This window comes from Brienomyrus brachyistius, chromosome 12, assembly GCF_023856365.1.
Source record: "Brienomyrus brachyistius isolate T26 chromosome 12, BBRACH_0.4, whole genome shotgun sequence".
Taxonomy (NCBI): domain Eukaryota; kingdom Metazoa; phylum Chordata; class Actinopteri; order Osteoglossiformes; family Mormyridae; genus Brienomyrus; species Brienomyrus brachyistius.
This window is the reverse complement of record NC_064544.1, coordinates 18,617,475-18,643,356: the sequence shown is the minus strand read 5'-3', so window position 1 is coordinate 18,643,356 and position 25,882 is coordinate 18,617,475. Positions and strand designations below refer to the sequence as shown.

At 48.7% G+C, this 25,882-nt stretch overlaps 2 protein-coding genes and 1 long non-coding RNA gene across 5 annotated transcripts in view; 1 reads left to right on the top strand and 2 right to left on the bottom strand.

The window, feature by feature from the left end:
* Window positions 1-2,053: 2,053 nt before the first annotated feature.
* LOC125705043 (uncharacterized) lies at window positions 2,054-3,410 on the bottom strand. Its single transcript, XR_007381336.1, has 3 exons — window positions 3,388-3,410; window positions 2,222-2,422; window positions 2,054-2,128 (listed from the first exon to the last, which is right to left on the bottom strand). It is a non-coding gene; the product is annotated as an uncharacterized LOC125705043 (long non-coding RNA).
* A 158-nt stretch (window positions 3,411-3,568) lies between these two features.
* On the top strand, window positions 3,569-20,167 carry nat8l (N-acetyltransferase 8-like). 3 transcript variants are annotated; one of them, XM_048971342.1, is made up of 3 exons: window positions 3,577-4,053; window positions 5,473-5,637; window positions 13,534-20,167. In XM_048971342.1, the coding sequence occupies exons 1-3, from the start codon at window positions 3,738-3,740 to the stop codon at window positions 13,899-13,901; spliced, it is 849 nt and encodes a 282-aa protein (XP_048827299.1). In that variant the 5' UTR covers window positions 3,577-3,737; the 3' UTR covers window positions 13,902-20,167. The 3 variants fall into 3 exon arrangements, with proteins under 3 accessions (XP_048827300.1, XP_048827299.1, XP_048827301.1); XM_048971344.1 differs by having other exon boundaries at window positions 3,918-4,053; window positions 5,441-5,637; XM_048971343.1 differs by lacking the exon at window positions 5,473-5,637 and having other exon boundaries at window positions 3,569-4,053.
* Window positions 20,168-23,200: 3,033 nt separating this feature from the next.
* LOC125705009 (DNA polymerase nu-like) overlaps window positions 23,201-25,882 on the bottom strand; it is a 41,018-nt gene continuing 38,336 nt past the window's right edge. The window contains exons 18-20 of the mRNA XM_048971291.1: window positions 24,012-24,079; window positions 23,851-23,912; window positions 23,201-23,655 (exon numbers count right to left, since the gene is read on the bottom strand). Of these exons, the coding sequence (XP_048827248.1) occupies window positions 23,563-23,655; window positions 23,851-23,912; window positions 24,012-24,079 (223 nt within the window). The 3' untranslated portion in view covers window positions 23,201-23,562. The remainder of the gene's footprint in view (window positions 23,656-23,850; window positions 23,913-24,011; window positions 24,080-25,882) is intronic.

Below are 25,882 nucleotides of genomic sequence, written 5' to 3'. Positions count from 1 at the left end.
CCAGTCACTCACACATGCACTCCTATGGGCAATTTAGCAACTCCAATTAGCCTTAGCATGTTTTTGGACTGTGGGGGGAAACCGGCGTACCTGGAGGAAACCCCACAACGACATGGGGAGAACATGCAAACTCCGCACACATGTGACCCAGGTGGAGACTCAAACCCGGGTCCCAGAGGTGTGAGGCAACAGTGCTAACCACTGCACCACCATGCCGCCCCTCTCTGTGAGCAGAATGGTATTAATTATGCCCCATTGCCATAATAGTGGTCTGTGTACCAAACTCTGAATGGCTTCTGCAGACGTCACTTGAATTGTCCTTCATGGCAACGACAACCACGGACTGTTGAGCAGCTAAAATCTTACATCATGCAAGAATGGACAAAAATTTCAATTGCAATTGCAATTACAAATTCCTATAATTAGTACCCTCAGTTCCAAAACAACTAAAAAAGAAAGGTGATGTAACACAATGGTAAATATGCCTCTATCCCAACTTTTATTGAACGTGTTGCAGGTATCAGATTCTAACTCTGTGTATGTTTACAAAATACAATTAAGTTGGTCGGTGAACCTGTTGAAAATCTTTTCTTTTTACTTTTGTCAGTTAAATAAAGGTTCAAATGAATTGATAAATCACAGATTTTTGTTTTAATTGCATCTCAGAAAATATCCCAACTTATGTTTGCATATATTCAGTCCTTAACCACTGATACTTAATCACTGATGTCGACCATGTAATTTTACTGCTGGAATTATTCATTTTATTCATAATAACGGTTTCTCAGTTCTGACAGCTGAAAGAGGCCACCTCAGTTTCTTAAGAGGATCTACATCTAGGGACATTCATTTGCTCATTAATATGATGTGTGGGGCTCAGACTGGGGCCCCAGAAAAAGGTCCTTGTTGAGAGCAAGGGTGGGTGGGTGGGGGGGGGTCGTTAGGGCGTTGGAGGAGGGGTTGAGAATCCATCTCCCAGTCAGTTCCTTCAAAGCAATCAGTCAACAGCTCCCATTGCTATAAAAGGAGAGCCGTGGATATGCAGGCGTACGTGTGTGTGACGCGATTGGAGGGGCCCGTCCTCATTATGAGCCGCTGATTTGGCCTCGTTCCAATAACAGCTTGGACTGAGGGCAACGCTTAACACAAAGGTGGAACGTTCAGATCCGGCACCAAAAGAACACAGAGAAAACAGTCCTTTTTATTAGATGTGTCCTAAAAAATATAAGGAGAACTGTATAAAAAAGAGTGGCCTGTAATGCCTGCCAGATGACTCTGATTAAACTTCTGCTAAGTAGTCAAATGTTAGTGTTAAAATATTCCATCATTACTCTTGTGTGACATCAATTTTATTACCAACCTAAGTGGATACACTAAAATGGCAATTCTTTCATGATATGTATGATGGAATACTAATTTGTGCAGACGAGGTCAGTCCCAAGCAGTATTTGTCTACGTGAATCAGTCCTTAGCCCAGGCATCCTAACTGGCACCCGGCACTGTGTGCTTTGGGAGTGACTGAGGGGAGTGAAGACCACAAACGTTCAACACTTTGTGTTCAGGTCTGGACACACATGCTCCTCTGCTGTTTCTTAAGCAGAGTCCCGTACTGATTGTGGTACGATGACTTATGCACGTATGTCAGGGCAGAGGGGGTGGGGGAGGGGGTGGCAAAGCACAACGCCATGGAGACCAGCACTTGGAAGGGGGTGGCCGGGGGGGTGAGATGCTTCAGGCTGGGGGAGGATTCCATGGACACGGAGGTGAGGACAGAAGAGGAGTCCATGGTGGTGGCCATCGTCACTGTCATTATTCTCTTGGCTTGGGGGGCCCCCCCGGATGCGTCCCTTGGTGGCCCCTCAGTCTTTGCCAAGAGTAATGCTGAAGGGGGGGACAAGTGAAGGGTGAGGCAGAGTGATGTACGCTGGGGGCATTTTGGGGACAGTTGACACTGGCAGCTGAAGTCCATCCTCTGGTGACCTGAAACGCACTTAAAAAGCCCATCCAGTGAGGCCGCCGGTCCTCTGCGTTGCCCCGTCTCAACATCTGAGAGCTCATACTCAGTAAATCTCTTGGTATGGCTTCAGTAAGACCTTAAGGACTTGCCGGGACACAAAAAAATATTTATCTATGGAAACGAAATGGTCAAACACACATCATATTGTTGGCTCAAAAATGAACACAATAACAACGAGAATAAAGTTTTTGGTTTTTTAGCTACCTTTGTGCATAAATTTACTGGGATGAGGAAAATACTTGGTTCACTTTTGACTGCTGGAATGATCCCGTTTACGTTGTCGCTGAAGGGGGAGTGTCTCGGTTACTCGGGCACCATCTTCGCTTGCAGTCGCGCCGCCGTCGAAGCGCGCTGCGCATGCCCACTGGCACCTCCCGTCTGCATGGTCAGTCGCAGGTGCTGATGCTGTGAAATAAAGAAGCAACATCGTCTCCAGACGCCTCTGAATAATCTTTTAAACGCCCAAAAGCATTACTGCATCACATGCGAGCGTCGCAGAAATACATATATATATCCTATATGCGTATATTTTGCGGTTGCTTCATTTTGTGTATTTTTAACGAACCCGTCCAACTTTCTTTTTTCCTTTTGCGTTTTCCTAAGAAGGGGGAGGGGTTTGGTGAAGAAAGGGAGGTGTGTGAGTCCGTGTCTGCGGGGGGGGGGGGGGAGAAGTGATCCAGTCTAAACTAGTTCTTCTGTATGTGATTCCGGCGAGAAAGCTTTTTCTGAGTGTTAAATTTTTTTGGTATGAGAAATGCAATCTCGTACAAATATTAATGGATCGTTATTCGCTTTATTTGTGTGTTAATAAAATTAAAGGATCATTTAATAGTCCACTTGACATGAATGCTGTGTTGGAAGCTGCAACATTTGCATTTTGATTCGCATGATTCTGATTATCCCATGATAACGCTGCACACATGCGCGCACGGCAATGGCAGGAATTCCGCTGCACGTAAATAGCGGTGAAGTTAAAACGCTGGCGGACTTGGTTAAGCGTGTGTGTCAACATGTATAGCGGGTAAGGTTATTAAAAGCTGAAACGGAACCACTGCAGTGCACCAAACCTGTCACTCAGTGATGCCGGGTGGGAGAAAACTAACGAGATATATTTAAATAACAAAGACGAACGCGTTTATCCTTCCGGCGTCTCGCTGTTTTTATTTTACACACTGTTCTGTGGGGCATCATATCGCAGCACACCATTGTGCATCATACATACACGAGGTGCGATCAGTAATTTCCAAGGCGCTGCGTATTTGCAAGTCGACGTAAGGGACATTTGTGTTGGATGGCCCCGAACACGAGCTCCACCGTGTAGCTGCGTGGCGAACGCGTTTGAGACGAACGCCCACGCACTTTACACTTACATATGAACGTATAGGATTTCTGCGGCACACTGCAAAAATGTGCGGTTTTTAAAAAGCGAAGCGACAAGGTGCTTCTCGCCCTGCCTAACTCCTCCTCCCAGCATCACATGGCGCACCGGCACAACCAATAAAAAACGAGCAGGCCACCATGGCCCCAGAACCTGAATTCGTCCGCTATACAGCATTATAAGTACTGCTTAAAATGCACCGCTTTCTCCCGGTCGTGAGAGAGCTCAGGGTTGCAGCAGTGCATTCGCCGTTTTCTTTTAGTTCATATATTAAAAAATCCATTGAGAAAAAAAATCTTTAATTTTTTCATTCCCGTTCCAAGTATAGCCGAGGCCAGTTGCATGCATTGTTCTCCTCCAAAAATGGTTTGCGAGACAAAAATTGTAGCCGATGAACATGACACCATACCTGGGACCAAAAAAGATTCAATTATTCTTTCCTCTTCTCAAATATGGACTTCTGCATCGCCGTCCCCAAATACAGTAGAGGGGAAAGATGTGAAAAGTGATACAGTATTCATCCGTGAATTTCAGCGCTCGGACCATGTGGAGGTCCGTCGCATCTTCTGTGAAGGGATAATGGAGCGAATCCCCAATACTGCATTTCGGGGGCTTAAACATCAAACTCAAACGCAATTCCTGTATGCTTTTCTGACACGTAAGTAACATGCTCGTACACTGGCCAGTGATCGATTATATGAATTTATGGAAAACCGTTTTTTTCGGTTCCAGCAGATTTTTAAAAATGCGAATATAGATATAGAATAGATTTGTTTTAGTATTCGAAATATTAATTTTGGATATTTGCTTTGGATGAAGGTAGGGTGAGTTAAATGCTTTGGAGCGTAAAGAAAAAAAAACATACACACGGCGACTTTTCTGTTTTGTTAATAAATTGTGTATCTTGATATGTCTAGTTCGTCACGTTTTCTTAAGGTACCGGCATGCGACTTCCTAGCATTCTTAGCCACACAAAGGCATGGCGAATGCATGCCTGCATGTCTGACTGTCGATGGGAAAGCGGCCGAGCCAGTGTTATGTGTTCAGTGTGCGTGTACGACGCCGGGCGGACGCATGAATGAATGAATGAATGAGGGATCTGCCCACAGTCTGCGCGGGCACTTTCATCACGAGCTCGCAGAGCCGGTCCGCGCGCGCACGCCGGGCTCCCCAATGCAGCGACATTAAAGATCACGCATGATTATCGTGCTTACACTTAGTGCACGGCAGTAGGCGATTTAATTTTCACGGTGACTGTCCATAACTGTCAGATACGTTTAAATTGACATGTTTCACTAATGATTGTGGTTGTTGATATAGGTAGCGCCCTGCTTTGCAATTAGCAGTAAAGGAAATGATTTCATCTTTCATTGACTGAGCAGAAAACAGTATAACATCATGCCACGTTCTCTATATAAATGTACGTCCGACCGCTCAAAATGAAAACAATGTATACGCCAGGCGTATGTCTGTAACGTGGTAAGTGATGGAGACGCGCAACTGTCCGGACACATCGGTTTATTGCAATTTACGTTATTATTTTGCTTTTGAGTAAAAATGTGTATGTACGCACATACTGCAGGCCAATCAGAAATAAAGCCGCATGCTCACAGTAAACATGCCACATCGTGGTGCAGTGGAGTGACGGCATACTGCATGTCCCCAGCCATGGGGGAAGCACAAGACATGCAGTGATGCGCAGCCTGCCTGTGCCGGTCTCTCTGCACAAGCGCCCCCATGTGAGGATGTGTGGGAAATACAACCCCAATGTGAACTTCTAAAAGGCACGAGTCTCTGAATACTTATGTGCATACAGCCACATGTCAAATTTTAAATTAGAATATTATCAGCAACTTCGGTTTATCTCAGATAAGTTGATCTTTTTGAAATGTGTTATTCCATTGATTTCTTGATACTGCGCATATAGAATTACTGTGGAATTAATGCATATATATTTTTGTAAGAACTTGCTATACATTTTGAATGTATTTGTGTGCACTCTGGGTCAATTCCGTCAATCAACATTTAATTCTCTTTTCTGACAGGTGTCGTTTATTTTTCTTCCTTATCTCCATAGTAATGTGCTTTCTTGTGACCAAATCCTTCACGCTGACCTGCGGCGTGCCGTTCATTCTATTGGGTGCGCGGTATTACTTCAGTAGGAAAGTTATCCTCGCCTATCTCGATTGCGTACTGCACACGGACATGGCTGACATCGAAGAGTATTACATAAAACCCGCAGGTAAGAAGCTGAAGTTTTCCAGTTAAGTAGACAAACAACTAACAGAAGAGGTTTTGTTATTTTTTTGTTTTATATAAATGTTTAGGTTACCACACATTGGAAACATTAAGAAACTTTACGTTCATCCACTGATATGTTGTTTAATATCCTTTCTTGTTAATTTGGAATAATCGTTAACTGTATTCACATATTTATACACAGAACCACCATGACACGATGAGACTGTGTTTTGTACAATCACGCCGCATCCGAACATGCAAACTCACTGTGATGTCAGACGTGCGACGTAATGACTGTCCTCGGCTTTCATTGGCCACCTGACCTGTCCATCATGTGGGCCCCACAGCTGACTTGCTGCAGCAGCACGCACATCCTCACCACCACACATGTCAGCTATTAGGGAAAAACAGTACAAGTAAGAACGTTTGGTAAAGAAAAGGGCTTGATTGGAGCAAGATGAGGACCTATAATAGTTTAATGCAGTGGCTATTACATGATGAACCCTCCATATCGTTAGGTGCTGTGGTCTGTAGCTGGTTCAGCGCTGAGTTAGAGACACAGGAGAATTACAATGTTAGTCTGCTGTGCAATGAATAGCTTCCATCAAGCAGGCTGAACGTCTTTCACCACCATAGGGTCATGGAGAGGAGTTTGCCAAAGGTCCAGGTGACGTGCAGGTATATGCAGGGCCAGGTATCCTGAGCAGGCTTGATGACTGCAGGTCTCCACTATGCTCCCTGGTCTCTGACTCAGCAACAGGCTGTCCCTTGGCCCTGAGGCACGTGTGTGTGTATGTGTGTAATGCATAAATGAGTCGCGTATATGAATAGGCACAGAAGATTGGGTGTGTGTGAGAGTATATAAATACATGATACGTAGATAAATAAAGACAGGAACTTGGGGGAAACTGCAAATGTATAAATAAATAGCCAAGGCACTTTGGGTTGTGTGTGTGTGGTGTGAATGTACATTAGTGCGACGGCCACGTGCAGCCGGCGCATGCGTGCAGAGGTCCCCTTAGACGCGTCTGCTCACGGTCGCATTTTTGATGCGACTCTGCTGCCGTCGCAACCTGGAGACATCTTTTCATGAAGATGCTCTCTGTGCAGTAATGCCAGTCGGCGTGAGGCTTTGTCAGGCTGGTGTCAGCACTGCACTGTGCTGCATTGGAGCTGGAAGCCCTGGGCTTGGATCTGAAACATAAGCAGCTTAATCCTCACTCTTCACTTTCCGGTTCTGGGCCACCCAGGGTGCCGCTGGCGGCCGGATTAGCGGGAGATGCCGGGTGCCGTAATCAATACCTGGCCTCAGAGTCCTAAAGGTCCATCCGAATAGCTGTCTTCTCATGTTTAAATCCTGCTGGAAGTGCTCCTACCAGCTGACACGGGAGAGCTTCCACTTGGCACTAATGGCAGTTGTGGTTATGGCTGTAGGTACGGCATGCTGCCATTATTTAAAGAGAAAGGCAGACTGTAGGGCCACTTGGACGTGACGGCAGCCTCGGGTCGGGGCTCCATGTACCTGCCGAGCTGTTTCCCTGGTCCTCCGTGGCGATAAGCGTGTGCGTCACTGAGAATCTCCCTCCCTCTCATGACACTGACAGGTGGGCGACGCAAAGGGCCAGCCTGGGAAATCCAGAATCACCACCAGGGAGGCCCTTAGAAATTGTGTGGGGGAGGGGGAGGGGGGAACATGCCGGAATATTCTTTCCAGAAATATGTTTTTCATTTTTTCCCTCCAGCAGTGAAACCTAATACCCCACACAAGTGAGGCTGTAACATTGTTACATTACATTGTTATGTTCTGACTACCCTCAACTTTTCCTTGCAAGAAATGCAACACCCACTTCAGCTCTAAAATCACACGTTTAGTCACATTGTCAGGGAACCCAAAGTATAACTTAGTGATACATAGATTATATAATTGTTTCTTCTGCATTGCTTAACATCAAATAAGTACATTTTGCATAAATTGGTGCATTCTACGTAAACGACCTGACGGGTGTATCTCCTTAAGTGCTGAGATCTTTGTTGCTTGGGACAGGGATATATCTTGGGTATTTGTAGCATTTTGTTACTAGGAACTTATTTCCTTAAGGTCACTTTGTAAACCCTTTCCGGCTCCCCTCCCCCCGTACCTTAGCAGTGCTCTCAGATATCCTCATCTGCACTGAGATGATGGGCGTGAATATACTAGCCAGTTTGGCCTATTGAATTTTAAGTCTCTGGATACTTCCTTCATTCGGTTTCTGTGAAAGGTGAGTCAGAGGGGGCCAGTATAAATCGCCCAGGTCCTGAGAGCGGCATCTGATTGATGCAGAGATCCTTTTACTGCCGGCCAGCCAGATGTTCGGAGGCACTCGAAATGCAGCTACAGAAAGTAGCGGCCGAGTGTCAAACTACCCCGATTGTGGCCTTAGCACACGGGCCCCAAGACTTGGCTGGATGAAAGGCCCGGCTGATGTTTGTGGAGATGTACTCTGTGAGAAGATTAATCGCTCATAAATCAAGTACATGTCAGACTCACATGGCCTCCACGCCAATAACCATGGGAAATAGACGAAGATGTTCACCTTTGGAATAGCATGTTTCAGGCTGAAAGCATAACTCCAGAACTGAATGATTGATTGAACCCTGGATGGAGCATGAGAATAATGCCGAGTGACAGTGCAGTTATTGTGATATTTCAGCACCCCACCCCCATCCCAAAGACTCTCCCGTTTAGAGGAGGTTTTCTCTATGGGGGGTTGCGCTATCTTGGCTTGATGAAGGTGTTCCTTCTGCAGTGTCCGCAGGCACCCGGTCGGCTCTCTCATCGATTTGTATGGCCATTTTCAGCTCCGCCGGCGTCTAAAATAGCCTGGCACACGTGAGCCGAGACGCAGGCCTCCTCCCCCCGTGGCAGGCGCCGCGTCATCCTCTCCGTGAATGTCTGCCCTGCCATTCAGTCCATCTGGTGATTTAGCGATCTGTCTGAGGCAGCTCGTTCAGAGGTCGGGGCAAAGGGAGTCGGCTGTGAATCCAGGGAGGAATAGACAGCCCAACTCCAAACCAACTGGTTCCAAAAGGCCCCCCAAGTAGACCTTAATCTCATTGTCCATCCACCCCCCCCCCCTCCAGCCAGTCCTGCTGAGGGGATTTAGCAAGTAGTAGGCCTTAGCATTACACCTGTGAGCTGCAGTAAGACACGAGCTTCGTAATGAGCTTCCATCTGATTCCACACATGGAGATTAACATGATCTCACAGTGTGGGATTCGCACACAGTGGCTACAGCAGCCAGCCAGCCCAGGCTTACTCCCTCTTACACTCAGCTTGTATGCCAATTTAGGAGCAGCTAGTTAACGCAGTGTCCACAATGAAGTGGCATCGAGTCGATGGGTCCTTTTGCTTCGCTTTTGCTTTCCTTGTTGACAATGAAGATCGGTGAGCGAGCGAATTAGCCTAGCTTTCCATTCCCTGAAAGGGTGTCCGAGGTGCAGGTGCGGAGGTGTTTTTCTCTGCAGCCTTGTAGCGACGCCAGCCATGTCGCCTCGGGCTGTGAACGCTGCTCCTAACTCGAGCGCCGTCGGCCCCGCCCACCCCCAGGAGGACTGAACATGGATGCGTGTCCCCTAGTCTCGCCACCGTCTAACCGGCACCTCTCGTTCTCCAAATCTGACTCTTAACCAGCAGATTCCTCGTTCCTCCTCCGAGCCCCCGCCGCGTGGAGGTGCTGTGGGGGCCGTCTCTGCGCCCCCTTCCTCGCCAAGTCGTGGGAGGAGACGCGAGGCGCCAGAGTTAAGGCTGGGTTTGTCCCCCCAGCACATCCCCAAAACCCTCCCTCCCTCTGTGTGAACGCCGAGGATGGTACTGTGTCTGCTGCTGCTTCTCCCAAACCCCCCCTCCGGTCGCGGCCCAGAGTGCCCGCCTTCTTTCCTCCTGGACTCGCTTGCCCGCCCAGGTGAGCAGAAGGGAATGCTGGTCCTCGCTGTCACGTCCGTGATGATCGTTTGGCGATTAATGCAGCCAGGACCCCGCAAGTCCCCCATAAGAACATGCTCCATGTTTGGCGCTTCTCACAGATGAAACGTGTCTAGTGCCCCGTATGGTGACGTGAAAAGAGGCCGGCAAGAGGCTTTGCGCAGTCCGCAGGAGCGGGGACATCAAAGCCCGTCCTCCCCGGGCCAGAAGCTCCACCAGCCCCCCTTTTGTTTTGGTGATTACCAAGCTGCTAAATATGTGGTGTAGAGAGCGAGCTGAGCTGTAGCCCGGCCGCCCCTTGGCACCGTGTTTCTGCAGACAGATGGTAGGAGGCTGTCAGCGCCCTCAGTTGCCCATATGCCTGCCCTGCCCCCAGCCCCATGTGGTACCGGTGCCGGCTCACTGGCATCTTCTTGCTGCCCTAAAGCCACAATATTCAAAGTACCACAGCTATGTGATGATGTATAATTAATGAGTAAGGTCATTGTGGGCCGTGGGTTCTCCATCACAATTAGATCGATCCAGATTTAACCTTGTATGGCCCCATGCAATTGGACCTGGTATCTCCCATCCAGTCTGCTGAGTCTTTGCCTTGGCCATTATGTGTGAGGATTCAGCCTCAATTTTACCACCATGCAACATTTAAAATAACAGCACAGCACTTAACATTGAAACAGCAGCACGGACTGATATAACCACAGGTAATGTTACATGGTAGTAAAAATCTGAGGAGGTGATAGTGGAGAAGATAGGGGAGGACTGGAGAGAATCTCTAATGGTGGCTCTAGGAGAAAGCCGGCAGGCTGGCCAACCCCCTAGACATGCAGATATCAGTGACTACCTGTTGTGGAGCAGAGAAGACAGGGTGGCCAATCAGTGGTGGTTAGCAGGTCATATGGTGCTGTCTGTACCAATCAAGGCTGCAGGCTGTGCAGCTCAGGCTCAGTGGCTGTGTCCTGATTCAGGTGCTGTATCCTTCGAAGGAGCATTGTCAAATGGGACAGTCTGGCCTATGGATAGTTTCCAATTTGCAACCAGCTGTTCCCACCCTTACCCTTGAGTCACGAAGCACCATTCCTGTTGCCTACCCGGGACAGAACCCACTTTACCTCCGCACAGTGAATCTTGGGATAATTTGTGCTGCAAAGGATCCATCGTGTGCATCCTGTGCGACTTTGCAAAAGAAGGACCATTTCTAGACCGCATTTGAAGCCTTCGAATCGGAAAAGTCATACCTCAGCACTGTGACTTCAAACGCAGCCTTAGAAGGATGCAGACCCTGAATTTGGACACAGCCACTGTTCACCTTAGTTGCCATTAGCAACCAGAAGAGTACCAGGTTCTTGGTGGATGATTTAGAACCTCTAGTGTGTGGCCTGTTCTAAAGGAACAAGGTAATATATACAAAAGCAAACAGGTCAATCTGCATGTTTTTCTCTTTACAGAAAGAATTTGCTTTAGTTTCACATTATTTTTGAGTTTTTTTCTAAGCTAGTTAACAGGAGATTCAGAACTGTTTGGGTTTTTTACTTAAGGCTGAAGATGCTGTGCTAAGAGCTATTAGATCTGATTGAAGTGCTGGTTTCTCTGGTATGATGTTGTATGATCTTCCCACACGGGGAGAACCATGCTGGTCCCAGCACCAGTCCCTGTGGGACCCCGTATGTTGATGAAAGACCATGGCTGTGGAGTACAGCTGTCAGATATAATGATGAGGATTATTTAAATCAGAGGAAAAGACAAGTCTGCATAGGTACATTATCTTGGTATGTTGCAGTTGGAATGCAGCTACATTTTCAGGAATTGTTTGAAAGTAATTGGAGATTTGAGTCAGGTTTGTGGTTATAGTGGGTCTGACAGCTCATTCCGAGTCCGGAACAAGGACTGATAGGAAGCACATGTTAAGCATAAACTTGATTTCCAGGGAATATTTAAGAAGGAGTGGAGCCTAATGGACATGTATTACAATTTAAAAGGAATGTTGTTGGTCCATGTTCATCAGTTAGACAGAAGTTGCTGAAACACGGTTGCCATGGTTGTTAGTGATCATATTTTAGAGTTAGTGACCATCTGCTGAATGTCAGGTGTAATCTTACCCTTTTTTCTAAGGCTTCCATAAATTCATTAGTGTTAATAGCGGACACTGTAGCCAACAAGCCTGCAGCCTCGTAAGTTGGTTAGGATGGTTAGGGATTGAAAAAGTCAGTGCAGGGTAGATTTTCTACTCTAATTTGGCTAGTTCATCTCAAGTGATTTGGTCCGTTGCTTTTTTCCTAAGAAAATAAGAGAACGTGTAATAGTACAGAGTGGCTGCTCAAAAGAAGGTTTCATGCCCATGTGGAACACCTGCATGGAGTTGGTGCCTCATTGCTCTGCCATGGCACGTCCCCAATTCTATATTCAGGCCACACTTCATCTCAGTGGTGTGTAGACTAATCAACTTGTAACAATAATAGAAGATGCAGTATGGTCACTTGATTCTAGGTGCCTCCATTTTCTTGTGAATTCGATTCTCAGAAGCCAACTTTGTAGCCACGAATCTGAAGCAATTTCTAAACCTGACATAAAAGAATAATGATGAAACTAAGTGACAAAACAGTTTCAAGTACATCTGTGGTAACATTTGTGCGGATTTCACAAGCAGGGGGATAAATTAATAATGACCTTAATGTAGAAGTGATCTGTTTAATTAAAGGATTAAGAATGTAACAATTGCTTAAAAGATGATATTAAATTAATTTGCTTTGGGGGTTATGAAATAAACATTTAGCAATCTCTCCTACATGTTTATGATTACAGATGCACCTAAAAGTAATTTGCTCCAGCATGGCTGGAAGGGGAGCCATGATGCTTATGCACCGGGTTTAACGTGATTAGGGTGGTGTGATGCATTCAATCTGCATCCGGAATCGTGGGTAATTAAGGACCCAGGCAGACGGAGAAGCTGCACGCTCCGTGTTCCAGGCTGGCAGGTTTGCGTAGCTGAACATATGAAGACAATCTGGGTTAAGTACCGTGCTGAAGGGCACGACGGCAGTCCCCCCGGAATGGGAGTCTGCATTCTCACTATCAGCTCCTTCAGTGTGCTCACAGCCCCAGCCTGGGCTGTTGCAGGGTGCAGGGCACAGTAATTAGAAAATGGGTGGGTGCTTGGGTATGTTTTGCTTGGTTGGTCTGTGTGGATGGTTATGGATTCGTGTTTTGTTAAGCAGATAACCTGTAGTATGATACCACTTTGAGGTTACTTGACACTAAGAGGCTTGTATAGCATGCAGACACCCATATCGTTCTATAAGCATCTTGGGAAGTTGACAGTGACTGTTGCTGAGCTGAGGGTCACAGCAGGCACTCTTGCTGAGGGATCCCTTAGAGCTCAGTCATCACTGTTACCATGTGTCAGTCTGTGCTTTGGTGTCACTCTTCCCTCCATGTGTGACCTTTTACGTTGCGTATGACTGTGGTCTGACCAATCATCTTGTCCAGATAAACCCTCCTGTATGCACAGATGATCATTTGTGTCCATGTGAGAAACGGAGGCAGTACTGATTTGTCCAGCTGGGCGGTCGTGACCTGCTCCACGTGTTTGTCACCCCCCTGGGCTTCAGACATGGCCGATGGGTGATCCTGTTCTGTGTGGACAGGGAGCATGTCTTCAGATGGAAGCTGTAGGCCTGTAGCAAAGGGCTAGAGGACCTTTTGATCCAAAACCAGAGGAGCCTGCATCCACTGATAATAACGAACTCCATGACCTAATATGGAGTCGTAATGTAAATTTTGTATAACAATTTCAATATTACGCACAAAAATGACAAAGCGATTCTTAGCCAGACACAACAAATGAAGTAGAGGTTACATCCACAGAGCGTACAGAAGAGCTTCTCAGGTTCGGTGCTGCTCCTGGTGGCACTGACTTCTCCTCCCCCCACCTGTCCACAGGCTCCAGCTTCTGGGTGGCCGTGCTGGACGGCAGCGTGGTGGGAATGGTGGCGGCGCAGGGCCGGGAGGAGGACAATGCGGTGGAGCTGCGTCGCATGTCGGTGGACTCGCGCTTCCGAGGGAAGGGCATCGCCAAGGCACTGGGCCGGCGCGTGCTGGAGTTCGCCGTGCACAACAACTACTCGGCCGTGGTACTGGGCACGACCGCCGTCAAGCCGGCCGCCCACAAGCTGTACGAGTCGCTGGGCTTCCGGCATGCCGGCGAGAGCGAGGAGCACACGCTGCCCGGCATGAGCCACTCGCTGCTGGAGAGGATGTTCTTCCAGATCCGCTACCATCGCTACCGGCTGCAGCTGCGTGAGGAGTAGATCTTCAGCCAGCGAGCTGAGGCCTGCTCCCTCCACTGCGCCTCATCACTATATTACTACTACTATCAGTCATACTAAGTAACCAGCGTTTTATTGATTTTTCTTTTTGTTTGACTTCCTCAGATTTTATTTTCTATTTACTAGTTCTTTTTTGTTTACATAACTGCAGAATCTGTTCCATCAATCTCACCTTTCCCCTAACCTCTCCATCCCGAGCAACATGTGAGATAATTGTTTCTTGGAGGCAACCCCTCCCATCACTCCTCACCCCGCCCCCCCCCACCCCCACCCCCACTCTCCTGATGACCTGTCCCTGCAGTTCCACCAACGTCAGGCCCTCAGAGGAGGGATCAGTGGATGGGGCCTGTCAGTTTCAGAGGTGGACCACAGCCCCACCCTGGTCGATGGCGGGGGCACACCCAGCCCCCCCCCCCATCGCTGTCAAACACGCGCTGGTCTCGTTCTCGCTCCTTTCTGAGCCGTTTGCCGAAGGTGACAACTCAAGCACAGCAGTATATCCTCTCCATGTTTGCAAACAACGAGGGGAGAGTACATCTCGCACAGAGCGACACCCGTGCCTCCCACCTCTTCGTCTGCCCCTCCTCCTCCTCCTCCTCTTCAAAGGCTGTGAGACTCCACCCCTCCCCCGCAGGCTGGAGCGCTCTGGTGCCGTGCCGAGACGCCGGATCCGGGAAGTGCATCCACGGTGGGAGGTGAAGATAGCACTGGCACGTGTCACTCTGACAATCGATGATGGAGCGACCCCCCCACACCCCACCCCACCCCTTTCCTCCATAACATGGCCAGACACACGAGGGTGACTGTGTGCGTGCATGTGTGTGTTTGTGCGCGTGCGTACATGTGTGTATGTGCATGACTGCTTCTCTGCGTGTGTTGGGGGGGCGGGGGGGGGGGGGGGGACACAAACACAATGAAACGCTAACAAACGTTAAGAGCAAACTGATCAATGTGAAAACGGAAGGCTTGTTATTTATTTAATTTAAATTTTTCTTTTGTGCACAAGTGTGTGCGTACATAGATTTGGGTATGCATGTACACACATATGCATGGCTCATTAAGAAATTAATGAAAATTCATTTTTAATCTAATCGACTGATTATTTGTACCATAACGAACTGACCTGATGTTAGTTCTAATATTAAAAGTTTTCTTGTGGAACTTTCTGGATATGCTGCAGCACTATGCCATTGTAAGAAGCATGCTTTAATAACAGGTAACTTCTCTTTAAAAGCTACCAGAGAAGGGGCGTGGTCACACTGTTAATGGCTGTTTGTCACTGACATTTAGATTGCAAAACACAGCATCGAAAACAGTGACGAATGCGGGTATAAGGAAAAGCATCATGCGTATGGGCTGCGTATCTCCACGCCTGAACTTATTTATGCATACATGTATGTAGATGCACATTACATACCAAAATGCCCAAGAACTCTCTCCACTTACTCCACACCATGCCAAAACCAGCAGGAGAGACTAGAGTACAATGAGCCTGATTTGTTACATATCTGTAAAAAGTGAGAGAAAAAAAAAACTAAAAAAAAAGAATACCTTAAAAAGTGAAGTTGAAGCCGTTCACCTCAAAATTCACTTGCCTTGTGTCATAGCTCGCCCCCTGGAGTCTGACCGCCTCTGCATGCTCCACTGAGGCCCCCCCCCCACATTCGAACTTGTCACCCGTGATGTCATTGCGGCAGTGTGGCATCCCAAATCCATGGCCTTTCACTGGCTGTCCATCAGAGGCACGTGAAGACACGCACTGCCCTAATGACATCATGCTCGCAATTTGTAGTCTGCAGAATCAATGCAAATCTGGCATGCCTTTGTACCCGGTGCCAGTGCCTGCCCTGTAAATGACAAAACTGAAGAAAATAACTACAGAAGAGAAAGTGCGCCTCTTTTAGCCTAAAATATAATGATTTGTGTATTTCTTTGTTTAAAGGAGTTACTGTTTTGCATGAAACATGTCTTTGAAGGAACTGAGTAGGATGACCAACCATGTGGCAGTCGAAGAGTTGTACATCTTTAACCTTGTTTTACTTTGATGGGATCAATTCTTAGTGCTGGGGTGGGGGGGCATGTTTAGACGCGGTGCTGGATCATTCTCTGAGCACACAGCATGTTGAGTAAAAATGTGGAGGAAGCAGCCAGACACGATTAGGTGTTTCTGATGGCGTCCTCAATAGTGCCCCCCCCCCACTCCCACAATCCTAAAACACCAGTCAGATCAAAGGTCAAGATTTGGGGTAATAAGGTCAAATGAAAGACAGAAGTTCAAATTGTTCTGAGTCATAATAACGATCAGTGTTGGGCATTTGAGGTCCAGAAATCAATCCAGACCAGGATTTCATTTGTACCAACCAGTTAAGCATAAAGTCACACTCTCAGAGTACTCGCCTGGTTGGTAGAAACAAAATCCTGGTCCGGATTTGTAGTTTCTAGACCTCAAATGCCCAACACTGATTACTATTATATGGGCATGATGTAATTGCAGTAAATATGGTATTTTGCATACTAGGTTACTTGTGACCTTGAACTTAAAAGCATTGCAATTTTTCCAGCTGTTATTTTAAAATCAAATGGGTGAAGTCTAGGGACAGACGGTGAGAGAGAAATCAGCAGGTCATGTGTAATGGAATCGAAGTGTGAGGTCGCTGTGAACTTGGGCATGCTGTCATATTGCAGGTTGGAATTCACCTTCTCACTCCAGCACATATCCCAGCGGCCGATATGCTTCACTATGTTTACACCACAGAAGCGCACAAAGTCAAGAACCAGAAACTGGATGAGGTCACTTCAGTAGGCCCTGGGACGACTACCTTAATCATAAAAAGGTTCTGAAAGACCCACAAAGTGCACCGCAAAGCTCTTCATTCTGAGAGTTCTTTGATCCTGCCCAACTTGAATTGCTGAAATGATTGATCACAGCAAAGGAGGAACTGGAACGTTAGCTAGTATCTGGCGTAGATACACGTGTAGGCAGATTCTAAGACGTTTGGTATACGATAGGATTTATCTGTCACTAGAGGGCTTTATGATTTGGTACATGGATTTTGAATGTTTTTTCTTTTTGTATATTTTTTGTTCAGAAGTTTCACTTGAGGCCTGTACATGGAAGGAAATCAGCTGTTTAAGAATCACAATAAAATGTCCAGGAGTGCAGCTTTGGGTTCTGAGCAGGACGGCCGTAGCCAACCAATAGCACACTGCTCCAGGAAAGCACATCTTAAGTCCTAGCCCTAGTTTAAGAACATTGATTCAAAAATATTAACAGCACAATCGTCTTTACCAACCAGTATCTCATGCTGGGTCTGTTCAACTGTGAAGCTGTAGAGCTGGTAGACTTGAATGTAAGTGGCAAGCAGTACTGTATGAAAATGATCTAGGTATCTGAAAGAAATGCAAAATGGTATATATTTTTTTCTTTTTAGTGACCAATCCGCTGTCTTAATGAATTCCTCCTTGCCGAATGAGTTGATGTGTTGTTTGTGATGGCCAGAGCTTTGCACGGCTGAGGGTCTGAGTTGTCGGTGTGTTACCTTCCCTGATAGATGGTCATGTGACAAGAAGTTTGCACCTCAGGTGTTATCCTCTGGTGCTAATGACCTCTGACCCTCTCAGGGCAAGAAGCGAGTCAATTTGGATGAATACCTTGCCAACATGGCACCCAGTCAGGGATAAATCTGCATGCTGTTTTCCTTGGGCACTGGAATGGACCACTGGCTTGAGATCCAGTGGATTTGGCTTATGTTTAAAAGTTTTAGCATCGTAGCTATATGCAGAGACAGGAGTGGGCTTTCCCAGCATTGCTGCACCGTCACTGCTGCTCACCTCGAGGAGTCAGTCAGAGCTCTGACCAGGCCGATGTTCATGCCATGTTGAAAGTGCCCAGCTCACGTATGACCTGTGTGTGCTATTCTCTTTGTGCTCAGCCTGCCAGCACCTGTATATAGGAGCTCAATTATCAGTGTGTTGTCAGAGTGACAGACTATAGCAGTGGGACCCCCAGACAGTCCACATTTTTGCTCCCTCCCAGCTCCCAACATACACATTCCTGGTATATGGTGTTTTTGACTGTCTAGGGCAGGGGTGGCCAATCTTACCCAGAAAGGGCTGTTGTGTGTGCTGGTTTTCACTGCAACTCCCTAATTAGATGACTGATTGGCTGAAGAGTCCTCACTCCTGGGATTGAACAGCTGACCTAAAGGTTACCCCAAAAACCTGCACACACACTGGGCCTTTGTGGATGACATTAGCCACCCCTGGTCTAGGGGGTTCACGAGGAGTGGGTTGAGAAACACTGCTCTGCAGAGCATGTGTCATTCCTCTCTGAGTAGGATGCCAAGTCCTTCATGGTCAGGCGCACTAGTAAGTAGGGCCTGGGTCTTTGACTTTTGGACAAACGTTTCAGGTGATTCCCTGGTAGCACGAGTTGGCACCAGGGCAGACTGAGCTGAGAATGACAGGCTGCACCTGACACCCCTCGCTGTGGCCGTTACAGTCACCAGCAAGACTACTGGGCGAGCTGACAAGCAGCCCTTCAGAACATCTTTGCAATATCATTTTGGGTATGTCAGGGGTCCTGACCTGATCACTAAAAGGATGAGGATGACGGGGGTGAAGATGAGGACCTTCTGTTGGCTGTAAAGATGAGGTGCTTCTGGTGGCTATGAGCTTGTGATAATTGCACTCCACCACAGGTGCTGGAGGCTGGTGGTTGCACGTCGGTGTTACAGTATACACACAAGCATGGACGGTACTACTACACGCTGGTTGTTTACCCAGAACCTCTTCCTCTTGGTGTTTGAGTATGAGAAGCTGGGCCAGAACTTGGTGGTGTTGTGCCGGTTGAGAAGAACAAGAAGAGCATAAGGAAGAGCGTTCTGAGTCTCCCTTTATGTAACGATGGCCATCGTGTTCTTCACTAAGTTGATTGCATGTATATAGCTGTATTCGGTGCTTATGTTTAGTTGAGAAGCTCTGTTATCACTGATGATTTTTGTCTATGTGGCTTTAATGCGACGTTTCCTGGTCAGTCCCTGTCGCAGCCTCCGGGGGGGTGGGTGGGTGGAGGGGGAAGAGGAGACACAAAACTGGATTGCCTCCTGCGTTTTGTGGCCAAAGACTGGTCCGTTTGTAGCTGCCGAGGACACAGAGCGGGCTTGTGGCACAGCCGTTTGTTTCCCCTGTGTTTTACCGCCTTCGCTGATGACGCAGTGTGACCTGCACGTATATGAACACCACACGCTGTACAGAGAAACGTGTTCTTTTAGCGTTATGGAGAGTTATCATTTGCCAAAAGGCTTGTTTTATAGGTTGTGCATGTTTTACCAATGCTTATATTTAAAAGGATTTCTTTGGAAGGTCATCCCACTCCAAATGCCGTCTTACCTAGCAATAAAAAAGAAACCACAAAGTACAACCTTTGGGTCAAGTGCATAAATGCTGCAAGGATGTTACATCCCATTAACTGTACTTATCCAGGGCTGATGTGGTCACTATGCTGCTGAATTACTGCATGGCAACGTTACCGCCAACAGGTGGAGCTCTAAAAGGGAGGTACCACTGTCCCAGTGCTATTTTTATTAAATTCACAGACTAGACTGCATTTAATCATTACAGTTCATGGAGCTCTACTGCTGGGCTGGGGGAAGGGGGAGGTTAAGGGTTCAAATCCTACCAGTTTGGTGATGAAAATGAGGAATGCTGGGTCATCTCTAAAAGCTGCCAGGTTCAGCTCAGCTCATCAGATGGATGCCTCTCTGATCACTGTGCGTTTCACCAATCACCACTGCAGACAGACTTTAACGAACATGCTGCAGAACTTACAGGTCCAAAAGTAGGACGGGGAAAGAAGGTTTACACTGAAGATGCGTTCAAATTTAAGTTAGCATTTTAATATGTGTAAATTGTAAAGTGTATTTTAATGTAAATAGCATCAAGGACGTTTTATCCTTTTGTAGCAGGACCTGTAGAACAATTTAAGGGTAAAAAAAATTACTTTACACACCTACAGTGAAAAAAAATGAATCATCCTGAGAGATGGGTGAAACGTGCAGTGCGAGTGGAGGGAGGATGAGCTTTTAGAGGTGCCCCGCAACCTGGCGTGTGAGTGACGCAGTAAGGCAGTGCGTTCCTGGGGGCTGCGGCTGAGGAACCCTTTATCGCTGCAATTCCAGGGTCCAGCTGCGCGTGTCTGTTAGGTAACAAACCCATGCAGAGCGGCTGGACGACGTGCTGCAGTACAGGTGGGCTGGGGGGGGGGGGGGGGGGGGGTTTAGAGCTCGCAAGCTAGGCCCAGTCAGCCGCGGTCTGGTTGGCCTGCCAGAAAACACCGGTTGGGTTCTGCAGTGATTGGATTTATAAATGTCCATTGGACTGCTTACGAAATCCTGGTTTTCTCATTTCTTTTTGTATGCATTAAAGGAAACATTGTAAAGATGTAAAGATCCTGCAGTATGAGAGAAATGGATGTACATAATGTATCAATAAAATGAGAAAAAGGGCCTAGAGAGGCTGGCTGTGTGAGTGTTACTGCAAAACACCCCAGGAGAGACGACCATAGGCGGCTGGCTCACGCTGACCACCTGTGTTCTGTTCCAGTGCCTAGTGGCATGGCTAGGGGCCCCGTCTCTGAATCGGGTAAGGGGGTGAGGGGCCCCGTCTCCGAATCGGGTAAGGGGGTGAGGGATCCCGTCTTCCCATCAGGAAGGGGGTGAGGGATCACGTCTCCCAATCAGGAAAGGGGTGAGGGATCCCGTCTCCCAATCAGGAAGGGGGTGAGAGATCCCGTCTCCCAATCAGGAAGGGGGTGAGTGGCCCCGTCTCCCAATCAGGAAGGGGGTGAGGGGCCATGTCTCTCAATTATTAAGGGGGTTAGGGGCCCCATCTCCGAATCAGGAAGGGGGTGAGGGGCCATGTCTCTCAATTATTAAGGGGGTTAGGGGCCCCGTCTCTGAATCAGGAAGGGGGTGAGGGGCCATGTCTCCCAATCATTAAGGGGGTTAGGGGCCCCGTCTCCTGATCGGCAAGTGGCCCCATCTCCCAATCTGCAAGGGGGTGAGGGACCCCGTCTCCCTAACGGGAAAAGGGGTGAGGGGCCCCGTCTCACAATCAGAAAGGGGGTGAGGGATCCCGTCTCCCAATCAGGAAGGGGGTGAGGGATCCCGTCTCCCAATCAGGAAGGGGGTGAGGGGCCCTGCCTCTCTATCAGGAAGGGAGGCAAGGGGCCACGTCTCCCAATTGGCAAGGGGTTGAGGGGCCCCATCTCTGAATCAGGAAGGGGGTGAGGGGCCATGTCTCCCAATCATTAAGGGGGTTAGGGGCCCCGTCTCCAAATCAGGAAGGGGGTGAGGGGCCATGTCTCCCAATCATTAAGGGGGTTAGGGGCCCCGTCTCTGAATCAGGAAGGGGGTGAGGGGCCATGTCTCCCAATCATTAAGGGGGTTAGGGGCCCCGTCTCCTGATCGGCAAGGGGCCCCGTCTCCCAATCTGCAAGGGACCCCCGTCTCCCTAACGGGGAAAAGGGGTGAGGGGCCCCGTCTCTCAATCAGGAAGGGGGTGAGGGATCCCGTCTCCCAATCAGGAAGGGGGTGAGGGATCCCGTCTCCCAATCAAGAAGGGGGTGAGTGGCCCCATCTTCCAATTGGCAAGGGGTTGAGGGGCCCCATCTCCGAATCAGGAAGGGGGTGAGGGGCCATGTCTCCCAATCATTAAGGGGGTTAGGGGCCCCGTCTCCCAATCGGCAAGGGGCCCCGTCTCCCAAACGGGAAAGGAGGTTGGGGCCCCATCTCCTAATCTGGAAGGGGTGAGGGTAGGGCTAGGTACTGAACTTCGGTACTTTTGGCAGTTCCAAACGAAATGCTCCAATCCTATTGAGGATCGAAGAATTAATTTTCTTTTGGTACCTTTTGCCGGTGCCGGCGGTGAAACGTGCCAGCGCTTATTAGTTAGATAACGTTACATCGTTTTTTTATTCTGAGGAAAATGATTGATCGATCTGCTGGCCAGATTTATTTATCAATTATAAATATGTTATGGGTCGTATAAGCAAAATCAGGGCTCTCGAGTCTCACGTATCGACCATGAGACACACGCACTTCAACCAGTTCACACGCTCATATGCCACACCTTGTGTTTCTCACGTTGAGAAGTAACCAGCCTGAAGGGTTAAGCCCCACCAAGGTGTCCCATTATACAGAATTAATGGATGAGGCGCAGACATACGGAGTGGAGCTTTCCATCGAGTTATACAGAGTTAATATCCACCTACCAACCAAGCAGAAAGTGTCACGCACTGACCGTGAGACACACGCTGCCCCCTAAGAGATCTCACTCCAAACTTTTGATGAAACTTGAGAGCCCAGTTAAAATTTAAATAAAAGGCTGTGTGATTTAAAAACATATTGGGATTTAAAAACATGTTCCTGATTGGGAGACGGGATCTCTCACCCCCTTCCTGATTGGGAGACGGGATCCCTCACCCCCTTACCCGATTCGGAGACGGGGCCCCTCACCCCCTTACCCGATTCAGAGACGGGGCCCCTAGCCATGCCACTAGGCACTGGAACAGAACACAGGTGGTCAGCGTGAGCCAGCCGCCTATGGTCGTCTCTCCTGGGGTGTTTTGCTTTAGAATAAACTCACCAGGAACGACTCCTGGAATGTGGGTCTATGCTTTAACACAAGTGAGATGTGAACGAGGCTGGTGTGAGCCAATATGTATAAAGAATGCCCTGACATTTTAATAACTCTGCATGCTAGACTGCTCTAAATGCCACCATGCTCCGGGGACTCCAATACGCCACCGATCTGCACCCTGACAACGGGCTACCTGTGCTTCCCGATATACCGCATGCCGAGCTCCTCACGAGAGCCGCAGTACTGCCATGTTAAGGACATGGTAAGCCTCGCGGAGCTCTGCGGCACAGGAAGGCAGGGATCCCACAGTGCACCACAGGGCCGACGCCCACATTAGCGACAGCCATTGGTCACGGCTGCTGCAAGTGTGTGTGACGTGTCCCTGAGTGTGTGTTCACGGGGCTGTGTGTGCATACGCTGAGCAAGCTCGAAGGGCCAAAAGCAATATGCCTGTGGGAGTGTGAGTGGGAGGGCAGTGCGTGTCTGCAAGAGGATGGTAACGCTGCCGCCAAATCAGGGGCTACCGTAGAGTGCAAGATGAACTGGCCAGTCTGCAGCAGACAGAATTATCCATGCTGTATTTATCCATTTACAGCATATGAACACCTTAAACAACAGAATTCAGAAATAATATGGTGAACATGACAAAGCATCAACAGCATTAACATCAGCAGTTGCTAATCATTCCTGTCTTTGTTAAAACATTCTTTTGAGTATCTGTTACAATTTTGAGACATTTTGTCAAACTTCAGGTGATGCTTCAATCATGACCTTAAAACTGAAGAACCTGAAGAAAGCTGAAAGCTGCTCTAACTTGGTCTCAAAAGTGGAGACAAAATGAAAGAAGAAATGGTGAACGAATTAAAAATGGGGGGGTGGGAGTGGGGACCAGAGCAATCCAGTTTGGAGCTCCAGCCGTTGCCCCTGGTTACAGACAGCTGGAGAACGGGAAGCAGAAGGAGCAGCTGCCTGGTTGCCTAGCGATGGCGATCCAGATAGAGGCTCATGGAGCTGGGTGGAGAGGCGCGGCAGGGAGCCGCAGCTCTGACATAACACCCCACGACTTCCCACTGGTCACGGCCACCTTCAGAGGTACCTGGGGGAGAATGACAGGGGCCTGATAAGCCTCTCATCCTATGGATGGCCCATTGCAGGAATGTGCTCATGACCATCTCAAGGCTCATGGTTGCCAGACAATGTTCATGATCACCCATTCATTATAGGCAGGTTGAAGGGGGCTTGTGAGCAGTCACCAGCAATGGTGCTGTCCTACTCATCCAAGCAGACCTACCTTAAGGTGAATGCCCAGACACTCGACGTGCTGCAGCGATTCCATGGTGGTCTTCACCAGTACTAGTGCAAACATGCAGAAGACACATGAAGGGGAGCTCTAGGCATAAACAAAGACCATGCAGCCCTTCACCCAGGGTGGGGGATAGGGGGTCTTCTCACCTGCAAAGTCCATCAGCTGAGAGTCCTCCACCTCGAAGAGCAGCTCGTCATGAATCTGGGCGATCAACCTGGCGTGCCAGAGGACATGGACTCAGTCATGATGCAGCCTGCGAAGTCATGTGAGGTCAGCCCCGCCACGTCAACTTGGCCCGGCCTCCTAGCCAAGCATGTGGCTCACTTGAGCTACCAGGAGACACATGGCGTTCCGGTGTTCGCTCTGGCTGATCTCTTTCACACTCAGCCCATTACCTGCAGGGTTGGGTTATGTCTGTCAGCTGTCACACTCCCGACGCAGCAGGACCGGTCCTGCTAATATCCAGGGCTGGTCGCCCCTGTTCTAAGAATATTAATTAATGACGCCTTCCCCTGTTTCCCCCTGTTTCGCCGCATCCACATCCTGGTTACCCCGCATCCACATCTCCGAAAGCTGATTAGCCAAGCACTGGTCACCCCACCTCCGGTCATGAGAGCATGCAACACAGGGTCAAATCACAGCGTTGCCGTGCCGACGGTCCCCGCGGTAATGATGATGCCGTTAGAGGCAGAAGGTTGTGAGTAACGGGAAGGAGCTGGTGGGAAGGCCAGTTACGACAGAGATAGATCCCACCTTTCCTGTCATCCTCTGCAGTTTGGCTGTGGCTCGCTAAGGTGCATGTGAGAGGCGCACATGACAGAGTGCATCGAGAGTGGGGCAAAGCAGCTTACTGTCTGGCCTGTGACATAATCTCCCTGTGATATAAGGTACCAATTGGACACAATAGGCCATCCAGACCTGGTCGAGCCCTACGGAGGCTGGGACCTTGGACTCCAGATTCTGTAAGCAATTCGTCTGGGTTGTTTGGTTCATTCCTGTAACCAATTTGCAACATGCCAGGTCTCAGGCGGGGGAAGCGGTCCCAGGGTCTCACTGCAAAGCGTGCCATTCTCCACACAAAATGTTGCTGAAATACAATCTCCTGGCCTCGTGTTAACAATCGCAATGTGCAACGCATCAGCAGCGGCCGCACGGAAATAACGGCTGCGCGGCGTGACTGAGAACCCGTCTGACGGGCGGGAGACGAGCAGGTCTGCATGTTGCCGCGTTCCTGTGAGGCCCGCGGAGTCATTACCACGGCTTTCACGCCTTAAAGCGGCGAGAGATGAGAGCTGCTTAACTCGATTACGCTGACTTGGGCAAAACCCGACCATGCTGAGAGGCAGGCGGCTTGTGTTAGAGCTGGATTCTGTGGCCCCTGGGGACAGCGATGAGCAGACAGATGTGGGGATGAGGGGCAAAGGGCAGAGAACAGAAAAAGGGAAGAGAGTGTGAGACGGCAGACAAAATGCATGCCGACAGCATCAGTGACGGGGGCCTCGTACAGTGCGCGACGGGGAAGGGGGGGCGTTCTGGTGAACAGAGACAGAGAGCCTCAGCCACTCAGAGCAGCGTAAGGAGGCAGTCCTGCCTCACCTGTATCTGCCTGCTCTTCTTTGAGGAGATTCCAGGATAACACTCCAAGGCCTTAACATAATGTATTTATTTTGCACAAACCCGTCTCCTTGGCTTGTATTCGACTCCATTTACATTTTTACTGAATCTACGCTGCTTTAAAAAGGCCTCCTGCGGCGGAACCCCGGCATTCGTACTTAGTTTGATCTCTAAAGGACACACTTTCTGCTGGCCTGAGGCTAGTGCCGGAGCCGATATCTATGACACCCAGCCTCTGCCTGTGCGGTGTGGAGAAAGGGCACATTATCACAGCGTGGAAGGAAGCTGTTACTATGCAGAGAGGGGACAGAGATCCTCCCCCCCAGCACTCCATCTTCATATGCTCTGATAAATTACATTAGTTACACGATTGCCTTACAGAGGTGCATCTGTGACCCTCTGC